The sequence below is a fragment of the Podarcis pityusensis genome (assembly GCF_964106645.2).
Source record: "Podarcis pityusensis genome assembly, chromosome: Z".
Classification (NCBI taxonomy): Eukaryota; Metazoa; Chordata; class Lepidosauria; order Squamata; family Lacertidae; genus Podarcis; species Podarcis pityusensis.
The window spans coordinates 4,116,792-4,139,677 of record NC_138044.1 but is presented as its reverse complement, the minus strand read 5'-3'; the positions used below and the strand labels follow the sequence as shown (position 1 = coordinate 4,139,677).

The following is a 22,886-nucleotide window of genomic DNA, read 5'->3' as shown; positions in this document are numbered from 1 at the left end:
AGTACAGACGAGGCTTGCCGAAGGTTGCCCTTGCTCTTGGGTCAGGGCTCTGCAATGCGCTTCCTCGGGGGCAGGGATTTCCGAGGGCAGATTCCCAATTGTAAGTTGCGTTTTGGATCGCAGCCCCTAGGAAGGGGCGCAGAAGCACAAGCTTTCCCCCTTCCAATTTTTCTTTCATTTTGTTCCCCCCACCCCAAAGGACCGAGGTGGAACATCTTTAGCTAGGAATGAGAAGAACCCTCTTTTCCTGAAACCTTAGCCTAGAGAACCTATCCATCATTCAGGGAGCCGGCGGCCCGGGCCTGAGCTAGAAGGAGAGGCGGTGCTTTTCGGCACAAGGCAACCGGCCTGGAATTGTTTCCCGCGCGCTGCGAAAGGGAACAGCTGCGGTCGCGCGAACCCTCCGGCGCTGGGAGGGGAAAGGGCGGAGTCGTAATCAGCTAAGGAAGGAAGCAGAGCACCAGCTGGCCGAGCGGTTGCGCGCAGCGTTGCGCTTTTGGAGAGCGTGCGGCCGCGTTGCGCGCAGACCTCGGCTGAGGCTGCGAAACGCCGGGCGAGGCCCGTTCCTCGGAACCCGCGAGCAAACAGCTAGGCTGGGAAGTCCCAGTCGCCGCCTCCGCCTCCCGCCGCGCCTTTTGGCACGTCAAAGTCTAGTTGCAGAGCGCGCCTTGGGAAGGGTACCTCCACGCCAAGCGGCCGCCCTCGGGGGCCATGCGCGCCTCTCCTCCCGGCCCTCTGCAGCGCTGTGGGAGTCGCGCACGTCTCCTCTTCCCAGACCGAGTCACCAAGATAGCAGCGGGGGCCCCAATTCCTCTTGCGCCTCCGCTCTCGTCGAGCTTCGTGAAGTCAGCGGTCTGAATTTGAGCCGGGGAAGCCGGAGCAGCAAAAGGGTTCTCAGCCCAGTCTTGCCTTTACGTGTGGAAGGAAGACCACCCATCGCCTCCGCCCCCTCCTTGAGTTCAGGTACAGGGCAGGTATGATGAATGTGCTGTTGAGCATGTGCAGAACGCCCTCCTCCTCTTTGATCAACTGTGCCCCCGCGGTATCTGGATATTTGGGCATGTGGTTTGTCCAAAAATGGTCGTGTGTGTGTGTGATTGTGATGTATCCAACTAAACCCTATTCAAAATAGTCCTAATGGATCTAAGCTAGTCATGCCATTTAATTTCAGTGAGTCTACTCTGGAGTGTGACTTAGCAGTTAGAAGGGACCCACAGTATTTTAATTTTAATTACAGTATTGTTGTCTGTTATTCTCATTATTCCTTACAAAAATTTACTTGTTTATTTAACTCAGTTTTTGAGTTGCCTAATAGAAATACAGTATTATCAAGTCCAACATGTATGGTAAGAAGAGCAGACCTGAAGCACTCAATAAAAACATGAAATCAAAAAGTCCAACCCATCAGTCGCACAGCAGCAAGAATCTAGTTGTAAAGTCCACCACAGACAAGGAAAAACTCCTGTGACTGATCCAACAACACTACAGAAGCTGAAAGTGGCCAAATAGCCAAAACTTCACAGAGCCTGAAATAAAACGGTATCAGTGATGCTGAAGAGAGGTGTTAAAAAGGCAGCTGTTGTGATCAAGTGACAGGAAGAGAACAAAATAGAAAGTAATACCATTTCCACTGTGAGAGCTTTTCCTTCTTGCATCCTAGGACAAGTGAACTGTTGTAAGAGCAAGCTAAAGTCAAGCAATGTAGCTGAGATCATAGGATCATAGTATCGTAAAACTATAGTGCTGGAAGGGACTCTGAGGATCATCTAGTCCAACCCCCTGGCAAATAGACATTCTGCAAAGCTAGATTTAAGGTGCCATTTGATGCCTAGCCTACATATCTAACAGTAAATAATTTGCAGGAATGTTAGCCAACAGATTAGCTTCAATTTTACCTACAGTTAAATAAAAAACTAAGGAGGAGGCAGCTGACTGTGCCATCTCTGGGGCTGGTTATAATAAAAAAAGCTGGCTGAGCACAGGCTGAGGTGGTGAGGCAGAGCCCTGTGTGCCTAACAGACCAGCTTCCTGTGCGTAGGTGTGTATATATACATACATATGCACATATACTACACCTCTCTAGAATCTTCGGCAAGCAAAGCCTGTGCTCCTCCTGGGGTTAGTTTAACCTCCAGTTTGGTAGTAAAACTAAATTACTGTCTTGTGAAATGGGGCATGTCTAAAAAGTATCTCACCAACATGACAAGTTCTGAAAGTTCTGACTTAGTTTTAAACTGGGGCAAAGCAGAGACACAAACTATATTGCTATTTTGGGGATGGGTGGCCACACTGCCTCCCTCCTTAGTCTCAGCAGGGAGGTGGATGGGGACAAAAGTAGAATTAGTTGACTCTGTCTGCACATATTACAGTGGTACCCCGGGATGCAAATGGGATCCGTTCCAGAGCCCCATTTGCATCCTGAACAGAATGTAAGACGCGACAGCACGTCCGCGCGGGTCGCATTTCACTGCTTCCACGCATGTGTGTGATGTCATTTTGACCGTCTGCGCATGTGCGAGTGGCAAAACCCGGAATTAACGTGCTCCATTACTTCCGGGTCGCCGCGGAGCGCAACCCGAAAGCGCTCAACCTGAAGTGTATTTATCCCAAGGTATGGCTGTATTTGGACTCCTTCCACCCTATGAGTCTCAGTGGCATTTCCGCTTCTCCTGAATCTAGTTTCATAGGTCCTCCTGGATATTTGTTCTCCCCCTTCCCACCTGGAAGGTCTTGCAGCATTTTCTACCTGCACAGGAGGGATGGGGTACTAGCCAGCCTAGCCAATGGCCAGGGATGATGAGGAATTGTGGTCCAACAAAATATGGAGGGCCATAAGCTCACGGGTTTGGTGAAACAGTCTTCCCACCACACCCACTGAACACACATACAGACACATAAAGTGTATTGGACTTCACTTCCATTGAACTGACCATGCCCAGCACAAAGGATAATATCCAAGTATGAAAAGTGGTCTGCAGCCTCCTTCCACTTTTCCAAATGTCTTCATGTGGTGGAGATGTCCTAAAAAGCAGTCTCTTAAACAATCGGTTTTGTTTTTTTCAGGGCATTGTCCTCAAGGCCCAAAGCAGATACATGGCTGATGAGACCTTAAAAGGATGCAGTTGTTTGTAAGTATGCAATTGGGGAGAAGGTGTGTATGGGATCTGAGTCTGTACTCATACGCTCCTTTCACCATGGGAATATTCCTTCCATTTAACATTCCTCACGTGCCTCCTTGCCTTCTGCTCATTTGACTGGCATAGCACACCTTCCCAGGGGGTTACTTGCTTTCAGAACGCTGCCTGCTGGGTTCCTTTTGCCCAGCAGATGCAGCTGCTTTAGTAACAGAGGAATCTGCCTTAAGTCAAGTCAGATCGTTTGTCTACAGGCTGGCAGGCAAGGGCTCTCCAGGATTTCAGACAGGAGTTGTTTCCCAGCACTTTCTGAGAGATGCCAGGGATTGGACTGGGGACCATCTGCTTGCAAAACATACACTCGAGTGTTACTTAGCTGTTGTTCTTCACCTAAAGATAAAGTAAGATTCTAGTCCTTGTGGTTCTCAGCAAAGGGCTGAACTTGGGGCTTCTGCATGCCAGGCTGATTCTCTGACACTGAAGCTTTGGCTGTTCCCCTGAAGATGGGAATTTTAGTCCAGCAACATTTGGCCTTGAGGAACATAGGAAGCTGCCTTAAACCAGTCCTTTGCTTGAGGATTGCTTGAGGCATACTGGGAAATGCCAGCAATTGAACCTGAGAACTTCTGCATGCAAATCTGACCCTCTGTTGCTGAGCTACAGCACCCGCCCCATCCACGATGGTTTCTTTTAGACCCAGTGTAACCTTAAGATCAACCTCCTTGCTCCCCAAAACCTGTTGTGGGCACATACCTAATTCTGTTCCATGTGTGGCCACTTGGCTGCTCACCTGCGTGGGGTGGGGAGGAATTTAACCTGCAACCAGTTAAACCAAAGCTCTGTTTCTTTTAAGCTTCTTTGCAGTTAGATCTCGCGCCATGCAGGCCTAAGCCAATTATGGCATCTAAAACAAGCCTCTTAAGAGCACAGTGATCGCCATCCACTTAGCTCATGGAACGAAGGGCAGGTGGGACTATCGGCAGACCTGTGAAGTCTGAGTGGGACAGGTTTGGTGCAGAGCAGCTGATGTAAGGCTGAGTTGAATGCCCTGTTCAGATACAGCCCTAAACCATGGGTAGCTAACCTGTGGCCCTTTGGAAGGTGGTGTTAGACCCCAGCTCCCAGGTTCATTGACCGTTGGGCCATGCTGGGGCTGATGGGAATTGGAGTCCAGAGACGATTACTGTGCAGTAGCATGGTGTGTGCAAACCTTGTGGCGCTTGCCCCTCGTTCTTTAGTGCGACTGCAAGTAAAACGTTTGGAAATATTTGGCTGTAAGTTGCCTTGGACAAGATAAAGAGGTTGACCAATTAATTAATTAAAATAATATCTCATAGACACATAGAATTTTAGAGCTGGGAGGAACCACAAGGGTCATCTACTCCAACCCTCTGCAACGCAGGACTCTTTTGCCCAAGGTGCAGCTCGAACCCGTGGCCCTGAGATTAAGAGTCTCAGGCTCTACCCAGTGATCTAGTCAACTGCTTTTATACTGAGCCCATCTCCGCATTAAGTCAAAACTCAGAATGTTGCTTAGTGGTTCTTAAGCCACAGTTTGACCCTGGCTTGTTGGAACTAACCATCGTTTAAACCAGGTGTGGGGAATCATAGGCCAAGGCATGATAGGGCCTTCCAAACCTCTCTACCTGGCCTCCTGGATTCTCTCCAGGCCACACACCTCACTGCCCCAGCTTCATGCCCTCCTTTTGCTTTTGCTTGGATACGAGGTGTCCACAAACACTGCCTCTTATACTTGTCCGCATGGGCAGAAGAGGGGAATGTGGAGAATCATACCATACAAAAGTAAACATTTGCATTCATTGCTCTGCTCACTTTTTGCCTCTGCCCCCCCCCCCCATCACTGGCAAACTTGCCTCTGAAAGGTTCCCTAGAAAGAAATATAAATCCTCCATATCTCTGTGGGAAACTACGACTTTCACAGTGGCAGACTTTGGGCTTTCAAATTTCAGAAGTGTCCTGTGTGACAGTAAAATTTGGACTCCCCCCCCCTTGTGCTCCATCTTTTACAACATTGTTGCAGCACTACCCTAAAACCACCTCTGACTTCCATCATCCCTGTCAATTGACTGTGCTTGCTAGGGCTTATGGGAGTTGTAGTCCAGCAACACCTGGAGGGCCACAGGTTCCCCATCATTGGTTTAAAACGAAGAGTTCCCCCCATCCCTCCGAGTCTGGACACAACAGGGAACTTTGGTTAACCCATGTTGGCAAAAGATCCCTGTGTTGCAAGGGTTGGACTAGGTGCCCCTCGTGATCCCTTCCAACTCTCCAATTCGATGATGCTCTGATTCTAAAAGTGGAAGTGAAATTCTCCAGTCCCCTTGCAGGCTTGCCAGTAACCTGAGAGGCAGATATGTGGGGCAACTCTGGTATATTTGTTTCCTCACTTGATCTGCCCTTGGAATGCTCTTCTTCCTGGTGAGTTGCCAGACCTCAAACTTGCTCCTCTTCTGAAAATGGTGTGAGGTGGACTTTGTTCAAGTTGACTTCTTCAGGGTTGCCTGCAGCATAGTCGTTTGCCATCAAGCCGTTTGCTGTCATTTCCACAAGATGCACTTGGGCAAGTATATTTCAGCATCCTGTAGAACAATTAATAGAACTATTAATGTGGCGCTGCTTTCCCAGGGTCCTTAGAGTGCCAAGGTCTCTACAGAGCAGGACCCCAGCTGTGCAGCAGAGTGCGACCTTCGCATGTGCAGAGTCCCAGGCTCAGTCCCTGTTAGCACGTTCAGTTGAAAGACCACTCTCTGCCTAATGCAATGATGGGGAACCTTTCACCTGGGGGCTAAATGCCCCCCTCTCTCTGGCCCTTGGGAACGTCCCTGGGCCGCACTCCTCCTCAGCCAGGCCACATCTCTCACCAGCCCCATTTGTACTGCACTTGAGTGTTTATGTCCTTCAACTCTGGCGGCTTCTCCTGCTTTCGTGGAAGGAGACTAGAGAGGGGAGTGTGTAGAAACTAGCCTATGGTACAAACATAAAATTTAACATTTGCCCAGAGTGGCTGGGGCAACCCAATCAGGTGGACAGGGTACAAATAATGAAATTATTGTTGTTGTTGTTGCTGCACCCGCTTTTACCTCTGGGCTCACCTGCTACTGGCCTGTGGCCCTTGGAAAGTTGCCCAGAAGAGAATGTGGCCCTCGGACTATGATGTGCATCTGCCTTTCTGCCTGCCAAGAGGAAGCTCAGACTCTCCTCTCTCTTTTTCTTCAGTCTCGGCTGTTTTTAACTCTGGTCATCCTGTGTGCCTGCTCCATCCTGTACATCTTGATTTGCCCTTACTTCTGTGTGTCGTTGTGTTGGCTTGGCTGCCATTACCCGGAAGAGCAAGAAGGAGTCCTGCCAGCTGGTCCTGGAGCTGCCCAGTTTGAGGGTTACATCAGCGTCCCTGATGGGAAGGTAAGTCAATCCTCCCAGTTATGAAAGTCACCTTTGTCAAAGCATGACATTGGTCAGTTGAGAGGCACCAATTCAGGTTGCATTTTGGGGTGTCATTTTCATCCTCCATGAAGAAGAGAGAAAAGAAACCCTCCCCATAAGCAAAGAGCGGGGGGAGGGGTCTATCTCCTCCCTGATGTGCTTGTTTTCTACTTGCAGGGTGTTTTTTTAAAAAAGCAAAACACAGGGGGTGGGGAGCATTCAGAAATGTGACTTCCTCCTCCCCACACACCTGGAGTAGTGCAGACTGTTCCGCCTCCTCGTTGTGCTCTGTGTGGAGACCCAGACAAGTATGTTCAGGGTTTAGAAAGGGATGCAGAAAACTTCTGAAACGGTCATTTGGATCTGCATTATGAAGCACTCCTGTTCAGGGTTCCAGCCAGCCATGCCCTTCTTTCAGACACTCCATTCCTACTTGCTCCACAGCCAGCAGTCAGTCCTTTTCGGGGCCCAGAACTGTTTGGTAGGTTTCAGGCCACCTTGCGTCTTTTTGTGACAGTTCTTTGTAGTTATGGTTCTCTCCACCCCCAAAAGTTTGCTGATACTTCCTCTTTGTTTTAGCTGCATAAGCAATGACATTTAATTCTGAACATCAGAAATAGAGGAAATAATACAAACACCTAGGCCAGGTGTAAAGGGCCTTGCAGGAAGCGGAATTCCATGCCCCACAGCCAGGTGATGTTCCTCCGGCCTCATGAGCAGCCTCTTCAGTGGGGCTGGTGAGTCTGGGCTGTGGGGCATGGAGGCCACTCCCTGCAAGGCCCTTTCCACCTGGCCTAGGGGGCTGGGCCCACACTCACCAGCCCCACTGAAGAGGCTCCTCATGAGGCCGGAGGAACATCGCCCAGCTATTGTTTTATTGATTTAATATGCTGTAAACCGCTTTGAGTTTTTCATTAAAAATATAAAGCGGTATAGAAATTTAAAAACAAAACAATCCTTTGCTTGCCCGAAGGGTTTTCGTAGTTCTCACTGGGATGTCAGTATAAACCTTGGATGAATAAAAACCAAAGGCCATGGAGAGGCTGAGACGTGAGAGGTGGGTCCTGAAGTATATCTCTCTCAGATGTCAAATGCCAGAGTAAAGATGCATTAATTTAATTTTCACCAAAAAGAAAATCATGCTTCAATAGCATACAAAATTGCTCTGTTTACTCCTCCTCACAGTTCACCTTTCCTGTGGGCTATTAGTTGCCTAATTGGCAGGACCACTTCAAACTACTTTTTCTCCTTCCTTTTCTTTTAAGCTGGCCTCATAATACGCCACCAGTCAACTGGATATTACCCAGTGAACATGAATACACCACATTACCAGACAGCCAATTAGATCTGGCTGTGTGTTAGTGTCACGAAGCCAGTTCAGAGTGAGAGCAGGAAGTGTTACCCTCACTCTGGATGGGGGAATCCCCTCCCTTTTCTTGGTCCAGTTTTCAGACGCATGTTGAATTTCCAAAAGAGGGTCTCTTTGTAAAGGCAAAACCCAATTTTGTTTAAAACGTCTGTCTTCTCCTTTGGCTTGGTTCCTATATTTAATGGGGGAAATGAAGCGGTGCAGCAAGGGTAGCCTTAGCCACTGCCTCTGGTCTTCTCTAAGCTCCCTCCAGGCTCAATTCTCTTCTACCTTTAGCCATTGGCCCGAGTGCCATGTCGCCAGTGTGCTGTGGTATCGAGTTCTGGGCAGATGCTGGGTTCGCGTTCTGGGAAGGAGATTGACGAGAAGGAGTGTGTCCTGCGCATGAACCAGGCCCCCACCCAGGGCTACGAGGAGGATGTGGGTGGCAGGAGCACTATCCGGGTCGTTTCTCATACCAGCATCCCCTTGCTCTTGCGAAACCAAAGCTATTTCTTCAAGCAGTCCCGGGACACAATCTATGTTATCTGGGGCCCCACCAGGCTGATGAGCCGGGAGAAGGTGGGCTTGGTCTACCGCACCCTCCTAAAGGTGAAGGAGATGTACCCGAGCCTGCACCTCTACACGCTGACTGACCAGATGATGGTGCACTGTGACGAGCTCTTCCTGCTGGAGACAGGGAAGAACAGGTGAGAGGTGGCTAGAGTGGGTTATCACTAGGCAGGGACCATAATGGTGAAGCACATCTGCCAAGGATATAAGAAGAGCCCATTGGATCCAGCCAGGGGGGCCTGTCCAGCTCTCATGGACTGGTTGGACTCAGAGGAATGGTGGGAGGAACTAGCTGGGGAACCACCACGGGAAGAAGGCTCAGATTCTTTGCCCAGGGACTGGTGGTGGGAAGACAGTGAGTGGTCAGAGAAAGACTGGAGGAGGTGTCAGAAGCAGAAGAGGTAACAGGCTTTAGTGAGCAGGGAGAGTGTGCAGCAGAGAGCAGTGCAGAATCAGAGGCAGAAGCTGAAGCAGGAGAGGAGAGAGGCCAAGAGGCAGAGATGAGTCTGGCCGGTGAAGAGGCACAAGTGTCTCCCCCTCCAGTTGCAACAAGCTCTCCTCCACCCTGGTCTCCCAGAACCAGGAGAGGCATGAAGAGGGCAGAGGAGAAGTGGGCTTCTCACAGGTGCAGCCTCAAATTGCTTAGGAAAATCCGTGGAGAGGAGGGGACTTAGGCAGCTGTGGGGAGGCAGGGACCTTCAGTCTTGGCAACTGATTTCCATGGGGGCAAGACCTGCTGGATATGAGTAGCTGTGCTCATGAAGCCTGACAGATCCTGGTTTTGCTAATAAAGAGTTAACTCCAATGTGCTTGGTGTAGTTTACTGCTGGCTAGCTACAGTCACTAGCCCAGCATCATGACTCACTGGTCAACCCAATGTCCCAATGGGAAGGCCACAAGCAGGACATAAACACAGCACCAACTCTCCCTGCTTGTAATTCCTGCAATTGGTGTTCAGGGGCACACTCCCTCTGACAGTGGGGACAGAGCCTAGCCATTGTGGCTAGTAGCTGTTGGTGGCCATGTCCTCCATGAATTGGTCTAATCTGCCCTAGCTTTCCGTGCATCAAGTCGAGGTTTGAGCTTTGGTGGCCTAGGAGTCATCCTCCAGCCCTTTACGATTCCGGGCTAGCCAAAATGATATACAAAATGTGCTGCATTTTGGGTAGGGGGAATGTTTTGCAAAAAATGTGTATTTCAGGCAGAAATGCACACAGAAATATGCACTTTTGGAGAAATCAACACTGAAAGCCCTATGAATTCTCATGGTGACTTTTTTTAAAAGTCGGAAAAGTGAGAAACAGAGAGAAGCTGCAATTGACAGATTTGCCTGTCTCTATGTTAGTGTTTGCGTTGTCTCTCCCAAATCCACAGGATGAAATCTGGCTCCTTCCTGAGCACAGGCTGGTTCACAATGGTTTTGGCGATGGAGTTGTGTGAGCAGATCTTTGTCTTTGGCATGGTCAGCGAGAACTATTGCAGGTATGGCACAGGGAAATGGGGTATGAAACGATGGGTAAGCAGAGATACACACACATTATTTAAGAATAATAATAAACATAATAATTGTATCCTGCCCATCTGACTGGGTTGCCACAGCCACTCTGGGCAGCTTCCAGCATATACAAAAACAACAAAACATTAAGCATTAAAAACTTCCCTATACAGAGCTGCTTTCAGGTGTCTTCTAGCTCCTTGACATCTGATGGAGGGTACATTCCACAGGGTGGGCACCACCACCGAGAAGCCCCTCTGCCTAGTTCCCTGTAACTTCACTTCTTGTAGTGAGGGAACCACCAGAAGCCTTTGGAGGTGGACCTCAATGTCTGGCCTAGAGACACTCTTTCAGGTATACAGGGCCAAGGCCATTTAGGGCTTTAAAAGTCAGCACCAGCACTTTGCATTGTTCTCAGAAATTTAGTGGGAGCCAGTGAAGATCATTTAGGATCCTTGTTTCATGGTCCTGGACACTGTTCCCAGTCACCAGTCTAGCTGCCGCATTCTGGATTACAGTAGTTGTAGTTTCTGAATGACCTTCAAAGGTAGTGCATTTCAGTAGTCCAAGCGGGAGATAACCAGAGCATGCACCACTCTGGCAAGACAGTCTACAAGCAGGAGGTGGTAGGCAGCTGCCCTGGACATAGAATTTACCTTTTGTCTCCATGGGGAGTCCATATTGATTCCCAGGCTGCGCACCTGGTCCTTTAGGAGCAGTCACCACATTCAGGACCAGCAAATCCCCCACACCTGCCATCCCCCCACCCCCCAGAAACAATACTTCTGTCTTGTCGGGATTCAGCCTCAGTCTTTTGACTGCCATCCACCCCACAACAGCCTCCAGGCACCCACACAGGACGTTCACTCCTGCACTGGTTCCAATTTAAACAAGAGGTAGAGCTGAGTATCATCTGCAAATTGGTGAACCCCCTGATGATCTCTCCTGGCAGTTTCATATAGATGTTAAAATGCATGGGGGAGAAGATGGAACCCTGAGGCATCACAGAAGTGAGCACCAAAGGGTCTGAACACACATCCCCAACACCACTTTCTGGACACGGCCCAGGAGGGAGGAGTGGTACCACTGCATGAAAGTGCCCTCAGCTCCCAGCCTGCCTAGATGGTCCAGAAGGATACCATGGTCAGTGGTATCAAAAGTCGCTGAGACATCCAGCAGGACCAGGAAACAGCTTTCACCTCTATCCCAAGCCTACCGGCAGTGTTAGAAACTGGAATAGGAATTCTAGGAGCCAAGTGGTTCCTGGGACCTAAGTAGTGGGTACCAAAACAAAATGTCTAGGTGCAATAAAATGAAATGAAATGAAATGAAATGAAATCTGCCAGATGAATCAGGTGGTCTGTGGGGTAGCGCAGCAGCAAAAGACGCGTCTTTCGCTACCCCACTACCCTGCAAAACATCTGTTTCGCCCAACAGCGCAGCACCAAAAAAAAAAAAGATGTATCCTGTTCTCACAGTTGCTTTTGAGAAGCCCCACAAGCAAGAACTGAGTGCAACAGCAGTTCTCCCTTCTTGCAGTTCCCAGTTTCTTGCTGCCTCTCACAGTTCAGGTAAAACACAGTCCTCTTGGCTGGTGGCTGTCAACTCAGCATTGTTGACACTGACTGGCAGTGAGTTGTTCAGACGGGGGACATTCCCACCCCTATCTGGAGATGCTAGGGCTTGAACCCAGGGCTTTTGGGTGATTGGATGACAGTAAGAGCTGTTCAGAAGGGGAATGGACTCCCTCTGGAGCAGTACCGTAGCATAGGACGCCGGCACCCAGGACAGGACAAGTGTTGATCTCCTCTGGTGGATTAAGCAGCTGAGGTGGGGGCGCACAGCAGGGGTGTGCATGCAGAGAGGATGAACGGAGCTCACCTCCAACAGGCTCCTCATCCACTGTTTCCATCCACCTGCCCACTAGACCAGCCCACCTTCTGCTGCGCCTCAGTTTCCAGGGCTCTATGCCTGTCATGGGGTGCCTGATTGCACCTCCTCAAAAATGTGCGCCTGGGGCCACAACCCCTCTGCCCACCCCCCCATCCCCAACACACTATGTCTCTGCTCCAGAGGGTGTGGGACTCTCCTTCCTTGAAAGTTTTTTGGCACTGGTTGAATGGCCATCTGCCATGTATGAGATTCCTGCATTGCAGGGGAAGGGACATCTGAATTGCTTGCAGAATCATAGAACTGCGGAGTTAGAAGGTACCCAAAGAATCATAGATTCATGGAATTGTAGAGTTGCCAGTCACAGGGTCCAAGATGCTTGGTATTGGGGAAGGCGCTCTTTTAAGTACTTGAGTCCCAAGCTTTGAGTTTAGACCAGTAGCTCTCTGGCAACCATCTTTCAGGACCAGGGGCAACCCAGCAGCTGCCACATTCTGCAATAGCTGCAGCCTTTTCCTTCAAGCACAGCCCCACTTACAGTGCATTGCAGTAATGCAGATGGGAGGATGCATGGGTTTAAAGTAGGAGGAGCCACATGGTAGCCCAGCTCTTAACCTGTCAGACGGTGTGGTCCAGGCCGCTTTAAGCATGCAGCAACCTGGTTTTCATTTTCTGTGTTTTTGTCGTCCTTTGATTGGCAGAGACAGAAGCCAGCCCACTGTGCCTTACCACTACTTTGAAAAGGGCAAACTAGACGAATGCAAGATGTACCTGGCCCATGAAAGAGCCCCCCATGGTGGGCATCGTTTCATCACAGAGAAGGCCGTCTTTTATCGCTGGGCAAAGAAAAGGAACATTGTCTTCACTCACCCTTCGTGGCCAGATGGCTAGGTGAGGCCAGCGGCAGGCCACCCATGGTGCTATTGTTGTTTCGGTATTTTCTATGAATTCGATCTTCAAACATTTGTGATGGAAGCCATATTTGTCACTGTTTGGTTCTGCACAAAGTGCTGGCTCCTGCACGCGTGGTTTTCAAAGGGCAACGAGGCATCGGGATGCAGAGCAGCCGATACAGAGCCTCTTCCATTTCCCTTGGCCATGTATTTCTAAACCTCTGGTCAAGAGGCAAGGAGTTGTTCTCCTCTTCCTGAACACTGAGTGGAAAGTCCTTCTCGTTGGTAGGTGGGAAACACTTTGGAATTACTATTTTTTTTTAAGTGGAGGGATGGAAGCATTTCAAATATTGTAGTATATATATATATATTTAAGCAATCCTCACTAGTGTTGGATTGTTGCGGCCTACTTCACCAAATTATGTTTTCTGTGCTTGACACATTGTGTGATGAGAAGTACACCTGGATTAGGCAGCAACGTTTTCTAATGCTGGAGATCCCAGGTAGTTTACCTGATAAAAGGCTCTCCACCCCCTGAGTTAATGGGATCCTGGGAAGCAGATGAGGGGGACGACAGTAATCTGTTTCCACGATAACTGTTCCTATGTTTTGTGCACTGCTGAGAGATTGTTAAACATCACGTGGTTTAGCAATAAAATGAAATAAAAAATGAAATAAAATAAACGACCCCTTTCTGCCTGAGACTCAGCCAGGGCTCAGTAGCAAAAACAGCCTTGGCTGCCATGTGGCTCTTTGCTCTGTTTGTGGGTCACGTGGCTCTGTGGGCCTCTCCACCATGTCGCCCTCCTTCCCCACCCCTTCAGCTGCTTCCTCTTATCTCCACCGCCTTCCGTGCTTCTGTTTCCCTTCAGCTGTTTCCGAGAGATTATCAAACATTTTAGAAACCTGAGCATGGAAAGGGCTGACAGTGCATGGCCTTCCTGAGCATGAGAGGCAGCTACTTGAGAAATACACTGCTGTGCTTCACGCATCTTGGGGGTGGGATGTGTACCTTGTCAACCGCAGATGGCCCCCAGACTAAATTCATGTGGCCCTCAGCTTTATTTTACGCAGGTGACGAGGAGGGGGGAAGTGGGTGGCAGCAAGAGAGAGAAAGCCTTAGTATGGAAGCAGAGAGTGGGGTGCCACACCATGGATGCTGCCCCCCATTCACTGGCAGACGGGGCCCCCAACAGGGAGAGAGAAAAGTTGCCCACTCCTGTTCCTGAAGAAATAGCAGGTGCAGCTGGAATTGTGAGAAAGGGAGTCAACCCTTCTCCTGACCCCCACCTACTGCAGTCCCAATTAAAAATACACACCCTGCCCTCCAAGTGGTCCTTTTCCCTTGGAGAAAGGCTTACCAGTGTGAACCAGTGTGGTGTAGTGGTTCAGAGCGGTGGACTCGTAATCTTGTGAACGTGGTTCGCTTCCCTGCTCCTCCACATGCATCTGCTGGGTGACCTTGGGCCAGTCACACTTCTCTGAAGTCTCTCAGCCCCACTCACCTCACAGGGTGTTTGTTGTGGGGGAGGAAGGGAAAGGAGAATGTAGGCCGCTTTGAGACTCCTTAGGGTAGTGATCAAGCGGGATATCAAATCCAAACTCCTCCTCCTTACAGTGTGGGGAGGAGGGCATTCTTCAAGATTCAGGCTTTCAACGAATCTGACCATTTTTTTAGTAACAACGAAGGGATCAGCGGCACAGTTACAGGTGGAGATCAGGAAACTGGTGGGTTTAAACGTTTTGCTGGTAGTGGTGTTCAGCCATTGGGCATGGAGGGAGGAGGTCGGAACTGTGGACCAGCGCTGGTTTTTTTTATCTGGAACACAGCTTGGAGGAAGTCCTCCTCAGTGGGAGCTGGTTCCTGTTGGGAGTGGTAGGGCTGGGAGACCAGATGGGGCCAGATCCAATGGCAGGCAGAGGCAATTCATTCTAGCTTTGCCCCCCGCACCCCCTGCTGAATTCTAAAAAGGCAACACTGAGATGAGGAGAAAGAGGAGAGTGACAGCCGAGGTTGCAGGGTCACACCACTTACCTGGGGTGCTTACTGTTCAATTTCTGTACGCTTTCTGAGCAGCTGTAAATCCTGACCCTCTTGTTTCCTGATGTCCAGCCAAACCCCTATGTGTTTCTGCATAACCATTTAAGTTACAAGCCTCTCTGGCTTTGTAAAAGTGCCATGTGCAATTATGATAATGACAATTGGAGCCCCAAAGAGGGCCTCGACCAAGCTATCGCCCTGGGCTCCTTCAGGAGGAAGGATGGGGTTAATAATAATAATAATAATAATAATAGGTTGTTATAGTAGGGCGTGTCATTCTGTCTTCGGTGAGGGGGTCTTAAAGATATTTTTTGGGTGTGAGGACTTCAAATCTGCTATTATTTTTGTTACTTGACAACATTTGGCTGGGTAAGTGTACGTTTGATGAAGCGCATAAACTGTTTTCAGAAAACCTAATAATTTTAATTTTATCTTCTGAAGGTGTCAGATAATGCTAAACAACAGTAATATGAATAAATACATAATGATATTAATATTTAACATGCAATTAAAGTACTTGACAATCATTTTTAACTATTCTTATGCAATTTTACACACATTTTTTTTACGAAGCAAAACTAAATTATATTAATTTAACCAAAATATATTTTGAATTGCCAAGTCATGTAACAAATTTTTAGCATCCCTCATTTTTGGGAATTTGAAAGTTGAAAAATTCAGCACACCCATCATGCCATGGTAAATGAGGAACTAGAATGGGGAATAGATCAGCCTTTTAACATTTGGTAAGATTATTGTTTATTTTGTTAAATGCATTTCTCACAGCCAAGTATCTCACTGCTGCCAAGCAGTACATTAAGGAGAAAAATAATGTTGGTGTCAGAAACAAAAATCCTGAACTGCAAATTATTTCAATCCTATTCCTCCCCCCCCCCCATGAAAATATTACAGCTCTTCTTTCTGAGAAGACTAGAAAATAAGACAGCCATTATCACAATGTCTTTATGGCACTAACTCTCAGAATATGGTGATCAATTCTGGTCACCACACCTGAAAATGATATTGTAAAATGGGGAAACTTCCAGAAAAGCGGAACTAAAACAATTGAGGGGCTGGAGCCACCCCCCTTTGAGGAAAGGTTGCCATGATTGGGGCTTTTTATTTCAGAAAGGAAGGTCAATAAACTGAGGAGGCAGGGAACATGATAGAGGCACATAAAATTACGCATGGAGTGAAGCAAGTGGCTAAAAGTATTTCTCCTCTCATGGCAATCCACTGAAGCTGCAGACAAAGAAAGTACTTTTTCACACAGTACAGAGTTGAACTATGGAATTCACTCCCACAAGATTTGATGGTGACTATCTTGGATAGCTTTAAAAGAGGGCTGAAGGAATTCATGAAGGCAAAGGCTAATCATGATGGGAAACAGGGTGTTTGCAAGTGAGGCCGGCTTCTTTAGAGAAGAATAGCTGTATTACTGGGGCCACAGCTGAAAAGGTCCTGCTCTGTCCTAGCATTCCCACTCTCCAACAATTTGCTCTGCCAAATGGAGGGAGTTATGAAAAGAGCTGGTGGGAGACTTATACACAAAGAGAAGCAGGTGTGGAAAACCTGATTCTTTCCAGATCTTATTGGATTCCAACTCCCATCAGCCCCAGCCAGCATGACCAATACTCTGGGAACCATGGAGAGTCATGGTTTCCCCATACCAGCTCTTAAGAAGAGGCATTCCCAATTGCATGCAAGAGGTGGAGAAATGTGTCTTTCGATGCAGCAGGTGGGGAGCGCGTCTATCCTGATGTTGTGGACTACAGTTCCCACTAGGGCCAAGTCATAGTCTGATAATAGGCTCATCCATATTGTTGTTTGACGTTGGTAGTAAGCTTCCTTACCTCCAATCTTCCTCCTCTGTTCACATGACATCCTTCAAATCACTGCCTTCCCACACTTTCCCCTTCCTCTTTATGAGTTTTCTCATGCCAGGGATGCTCTGAAAAGGAGAAGGTATGAGAAAATCCAGATTGAGGAAGTGCAGAAAGGCAGTGATTTAGAGGATGTCATATAGATAACGTGAAATAAATGGAGGTACAGGAAGCTTGCTATTCACGTTAAATGGCAGTGTTGCGTGATCCCAAGATCCTGAGAACCACAGGCTCTCTGTTCCTGCTTTGCAGGCTCATCCTCTGAGGGCAGTGGCAGAGAAAAGCTGCGAAGCAGAAACTATCGAAGTTCAGCTCTCTTCTGCCCTCCCCCATGCACAATTATCTTCTCTCAGTTTTGAAAAGTACTTTTAAAATTATCTTCTGTGGCAACAATAAACTAGATGAACATTAACCATTATTGGTGTCCTGGTGTTCTTGTCACATTGTCCATTTTCCTTACCAAGTTCATATCCTTGGTTTAAGTCGCCAAAGCATGAACAAATCTATGGACGCCCATCTCGCCATAGTGCCCCTTGAGCCAAAATCCCACATGTAGTTCTGACAAAAAGAATGTTGAGTCTCCATGGTGTCTGCTGCACTCAGCACTCCCCCCCCCATCCCCATGACAGTATGACAGGAACAATGCCCTCTTTGTTCTGAGAGCAGAGGGGAAGAACAAATAACTCACTGAAAGTTTGGATTTATTGGGGACTAGGCTCCTCAATTGACCTGAGCCAGGGTGGCTCCAGACAGCCAGTATTTTGTGGGAGGGATCCAAACGCATACTGGAACTTAGGGAGAGGCCCATAGCTCAGTGGTAAGTCATCTGCTTTGCATTCAGAAGGTCCCAGATTCAATCCCAAGCATCTCCTGGTTGTGCTGGAATATTCCCTGCCTGAAACCCTGGAGAGCTCCTGCCAATCAGTGTGCAATACTGAGTTAGATGAACTAGTGGTCTGACTCAGTATGAGACAGCTCCCCATATTCCTTATTGAGGTTTGCACACTTAAAGTGAATATTAAGGAGCTCTGCTGCCCTAGTGCAACAAATCAACTTTTTAAAAGCCTCAGGGCTTTTTGCAGTTTGGAAAGTGATAGGAAGATCCATTGAAAATGCAGGATGGTGCGAAAAAGATCTAGGGGTCTGAGCAGACCACGAATCCACAGTGTGATGCAGCAGCAAAAAAACCCCGAATGCTATTCTAGGCTGCATCAACAGAAGTGTAGCATCCAGATCAAGGGAAGTATAATAGTCCCACTCTATTCTGCCTTGGTCAGATCACACCTGGAATACGTGTCCAATTATGGGCACCACAATTTAAGAAAGATATTGACAAACTGGAACGTGTGCAGAGGAGGGCAACAAAGATGATCAAGGGTCTAGAAGCCAAGCCTTATGAGGAGCGCTTGAAGGAGCTGGGTATGTTTAGCCTGGAAAAGAGGAGACTGAGAGGAGATATGATAGCCAACTTCAAATATCTCAAGGGCTGTCACATTGAAAATGGAGCAAGCTTGTATTCTCCTGCTTTGGAGGGTAGGCCTCTATTCAGTGGCTTCAAGTTACAAGAAAGGAGATTCTGACTAAACATCAGGAATAACTTTCTGACAGTAAGAGCTGTTTGACAGTGGAGCAGTCTCCCTCAAGAGGTTGTGGACTCTCCTTCCTTTAAGGTTTGGAAGCAGAGGTTGGATGGTCATCTGTCATGGATGCTTTAGCTGAGATTCCTGCATTGCAGAGGTTGGACCAGATGACCCTGCATCATACTGTTGACTCATGTTAAGCTTGTGTTCCACAAAGACCCCTAGATCCTTTCACATGTACTGCTAGTAAGCCAGATGTCCCCCATCCTATATTGGTGCATTTGGTTCTTCCTGACTTAAGTGCAGAACCTTACATTTGTCCCTACTGAAATTCATTTTGCTAGCTTGCACCCAGTTCTCCAATCTGTTAAGGTCATTTTGAATTCTGATTCTGTATTCTGTGGCATTAGCTACGCCTACCAGTTTGGTGTCATCTGCACATTTGATAAGCACCCCCTCAAATCATCCAGATGACTAAAGGGTTTAAAATACCCACCCACCCCACACAAAGAAAATTAAAGCTAGGACCACCACACCAGCATATAAAAACGAAACGCTTGTTGGCATAAAAAGCAAAGGTGCATTAAATGTTGGCTGAACAGCGTTCAAAATGGAGGGGGCTTTCCTTGCCCCCATGCAAAGAGCCTCCTTCTCCGGAAATGTTGAGAAACCTAAATCTGTGAGACAGAGTTGCTATGACGACTGTACTTCGAGAGCATGGTAACCATGGGGAACAACCATCTGACGCACCCGGCCACCAGCAACTACTGTTGAGGATTTGCCCTAATGTCTAGTGCATGTCCCGACTGTACACTATATCCTGCTTTAACAAATATCACCCAAAGCTGCTTTCAAGGAGTTTCAAATAAACACAGTTTCAGGCCAGGGAAGCATTCTAGAAAGGGTCACGCACACCTCTTAAGGACCAGTTTGCTGCTTTGTGATGCAAGTCCTGGCCATGATTAAAATGCATCTTGTGCCTTTAAGCATGATTTTAGTAAGTTGGCAACCCTAATAAACAGAAGCACTTGTGTAGTTGGCTACCGAGTACCTTAATGTTATCAGAGACATTTATGCTCAATGTATATTTACATATACCTGTATATATATTTTAAAAAGTGTATCAGACCTATTTATTCTATCCCTTTCAAAGTTAAGTAAGCTGTGTTTTAACCCAGTTGGATTGAAATATTGAGTTGCGAGCTTTGCAGGGCAGGATGTATCAGCTTTGATGAGAAATAACTCAAGCCTTAGTGACTGCGGAGCAACCTGAACTGAACAGTTGCATTTGTGTGTGTGTGTGTGTGTGTGTGTGTGAGAGAGAGAGAGAGAGAGAGAGAGAGAATGGATTTTGCTTGCAGGAGGGCAAAGAAGCACATTTCGTCTAGCAGATGAGCAAGCTGGCAATATCTGAAGTGTCAGCAATCTGGACTCTTTGCTGCTTTATAAAAGTTCCCGTGAATGCATGAGAGAACAATACAGTGGTACCTCGGGTTACAGACGCTTCAAGTTACAGACTCCGCTAATCCAGAAATAGTACCTCGGGTTAAGAATTTTGCTTCAGGATGAGAACAGAAATTGCACGGCAGCAGCGGGAGGCCCCATTAGCCGAAGTGGTACCTCAGGTTAAAAACAGTTTCAGGTTAAGAACGGACCCCTAGAATGAATTAAGTTCTTAACCCGAAGTACCACTGTATTGAGGTAATTCAAACCAGGATCTTGGCAAAGAAGAATGCTGTTTTCATGAGCCAATTGCCATTATGGATTCTATAGGAAAGAACTTTTATTTTTGCTGGGAGATGCAACCAGGGCCAGTCCAAGACATTTGGGCACCTGAGGTGAACCACAAAATGGTGTCTCCCACCCCACCAGGGAAGAAGGGGTGAGTGAAAATCTACATCAGAATCTGCTGTCTCTGTGGATTCTGCTGCCCAAGGCAGTTGCCTCACCTTGCCTTACGGGTGGGCCGGCCCTTGATGCAACTATGAAAACAGTTCCCTCTCAAGTCCAATTTAGAAAAGACAATATGGGGCAGAGAAGCCAGTGGTAGAGAAGACCCAAGTGGAACTTAGAAGACCAATTGGGAAATAGATTACAGTTAGAAGAATTACAATTCAGCGGAGACTTGCTGCTGCACCAGAGGGTAGGATCTGAACTAGTGGCTTCAAATTACAACAAAGGAGATTTCAGCTAAACAGGAAGAGTTTTCTGATGGCAAGAGCTGTTGGGGACGTAACACCTTGCTGTGTAAATATTTTTAGATAATTAAACTTGGAACCTTCTTTTTTTTTTTTTAATCTGGTTCTTTTTCCTTAAACACTTGCAAAGGAAGTCCTCAGACTGTAGTCTGATTATCCAACCTTGCAACCTCACATTCCTTTTTGCAAAGAATAATTCCTGAACCGTGTGTCTCGGGCCTGTGTGTGTTGCACACTGCACAAAAATGGGACTGGGTGAAGGAAAATGTGGCGTCCTCTGTCATAAAACTTGCATGTGAGAGGAACGCAATGCATAATAAGAATGAAAATAAATTTATTGAGAAGCCGGCCTTGTTTTTGCATTTCTGGAACAACAACGTAAACAACAATATTCTTCACTTTTGATTTATTCGTGGTACTGTAGAGTTTTTGTTACATTGTCCCTTCCGCCTCCCCCTCCCTCCATTCCATATTCTATTCTTGCCTTTCCTCCTTTTTATTTCATTTTTTTTTTCTAGTGTGAGAAGCATAGGGTGTTTGATGCATAGTTGGTTTGGGCTGCAAATTGTAATTACATAACTTTATTTAAGAAACACAAACAAACAAACAAACAATTCAAAAAGCAGAACCCAAGTGCAACAGGAACTCTCCCCACGTGTGATACTTGGAAGCAGGCAGCCTCCAGCTACAGGCAGAGCATAGCCGTCATGGCTAGTGGTTACTGACAGCCTTGCCCTCCAGGAATTTGACTAAGATTTCCTCAGCAAACCTGCCTTCTGGGGACAAGGCCTTCAGTGGGAGCAGCTAAATAATGGAATTCCCAGCATAAACTTGTGCAGCTGGTGCCTTTTGTTATTGCCTCTTAATTATGTCTTGCAAAGCCTGCCCTAATCTTTTGGACTTTTAAGTTTAATTTTAATTGTTATCCCATTCACAATCCTACCTTTCCTCCAAAGTTGGTGTATATGATGGTGTACCCTTCTCCATTTTCTCCCTTATAACAACCCTGTATGGTAGGCCAGGCTGAGATACAATCATTGGTCTGAGGTCACCCAGTGAGATTCATGGCTGAGTCAGGATTTGAACTCGGGTCTCCCAGGTCCTAACCTGACACTCCAACTACTACACCACTCTGGCTCTAATCTGATCTGTCTTTTAGTATATTTGGCCCCCCCCCCCCCATTTTTAATTTTTTAAAAATTGACTTCTGGTTTGTGTCATTGATTCTGTTCCTGTTTTTCTTCTTATACTTCTTTTTGTATCTGATTGTTAACTGTCTTGAAACTCTGCAAGAAGGCAGACTGTGAATATATAAATAAATATTTTACCATGCACCAAGGAGGAAATCAATTTTTTAAAAAACAGGCCCTTGTTGCATTTGTTCCAAACTGTTAATGTGCTTTTGGCAGTGGCGTAGCGTGGGTTGTCAGCACCCGGGGCAAGGCAAGTAATTTGCGCCCCCTAACTCGTGGATTTTAGTAGGGGCAGAGAGCTGCGAGTGTGAGCGCCCCCCCCCCCGATGTTGCGCCCGGTGCGGCCGGCCCCCCCTGCACCCCCCACGCTACGCCACTGGCTTTTGGTGCCTTATTGCGTTTGCATCACTCTCCCTGTTTCACCTGTGTGGGGATGCTCTTTAAACACTTAAAATGTGAACTGGAATCCGCTATCTTCCCTTTCAGAGATGTAGCTTCAGAGTGGCCTGAAGCCTCTACCCAACCCCCGTCAGGGATATTCAAGGACCCCCTTCCCCTAGAAATTTTGGCCATCATTTTAAAAAGCAAGTCTCTCGTCTCTTTTACTTGTGGTGAAATAAGAGCAACTGTACAGACATATTTCTTCCCAGTAGCTCATTAAGAAACAATGCAAGTAAATAGCATTTAGACTTTGGTAAGCTACCTACCTGCATTTATATTCTGCCTGCTCTACTAATAAAGCAGAATGGCATGCAGACGGCCTGGTATAAATCCACTCCAATGCACAATTATGGCAGCAACCAAGGGGAAGGGCCATATTTCAGTAGCAGAGCACCTGCTTTGCATGCAGAAGGTCTCAGGTTCTACCCCCCCCCAGCATCTCCCAGGTAGGGCTGGGAGAGACTTTTGACTGAAGCCCCGGAGTGCTGCCTGCCTGCTGTATAGATGGACCAATGGTCTGAGTTAGTATAGAATGTTGTTGTTTAGTCATGACCAACTCTTCGTGACCCCTGGACCAGAGCACGCCAGGCCCTCCCGTCTTCCACTGCCTCCCGCAGTTTGGTCAATCTCATGCTGGTAGCTTCGAGAACACTGTCCCACCATCTTGTCCTCTGTCGTCCCCTTCTCCTTGTGCCCTCCATCTTTCCCAACACCAGGGTCTTTTCCAGGGAGTCTTCTCTTCTCATGAGGCGGCCAAAGTATTGGAGCCTCAG

The 22,886-nt window shown here is 47.5% G+C and overlaps 1 protein-coding gene across 2 annotated transcripts; it reads left to right on the top strand.

Moving 5' to 3' along the window:
* The first annotated feature begins 16 nt into the window (after positions 1-16).
* ST6GALNAC4 (ST6 N-acetylgalactosaminide alpha-2,6-sialyltransferase 4) lies at positions 17-17,116 on the top strand. Of its 2 annotated transcripts, none has more exons than XM_080991010.1 (6): positions 17-963; positions 3,064-3,128; positions 6,372-6,557; positions 8,224-8,636; positions 9,874-9,981; positions 12,586-17,116. In XM_080991010.1, the coding sequence occupies exons 2-6, from the start codon at positions 3,117-3,119 to the stop codon at positions 12,773-12,775; spliced, it is 909 nt and encodes a 302-aa protein (XP_080847136.1). In that variant the 5' UTR covers positions 17-963; positions 3,064-3,116; the 3' UTR covers positions 12,776-17,116. The 2 variants fall into 2 exon arrangements, with proteins under 2 accessions (XP_080847136.1, XP_080847135.1); XM_080991009.1 differs by having other exon boundaries at positions 18-974.
* The last annotated feature ends 5,770 nt before the right edge of the window (positions 17,117-22,886 follow it).

What these genes read in the sequence shown, in the direction of transcription:
- ST6GALNAC4 (XM_080991010.1), top strand. An exon ending in TCAGCGTCCCTGATGGGAAG is followed by an intron (nt 6,558 to 8,223) that starts GTAAGTCAATCC and finishes TTCTACCTTTAG; the next exon opens with CCATTGGCCCGAGTGCCATG. An exon ending in CTGGAGACAGGGAAGAACAG is followed by an intron (nt 8,637 to 9,873) that starts GTGAGAGGTGGC and finishes CCAAATCCACAG; the next exon opens with GATGAAATCTGGCTCCTTCC.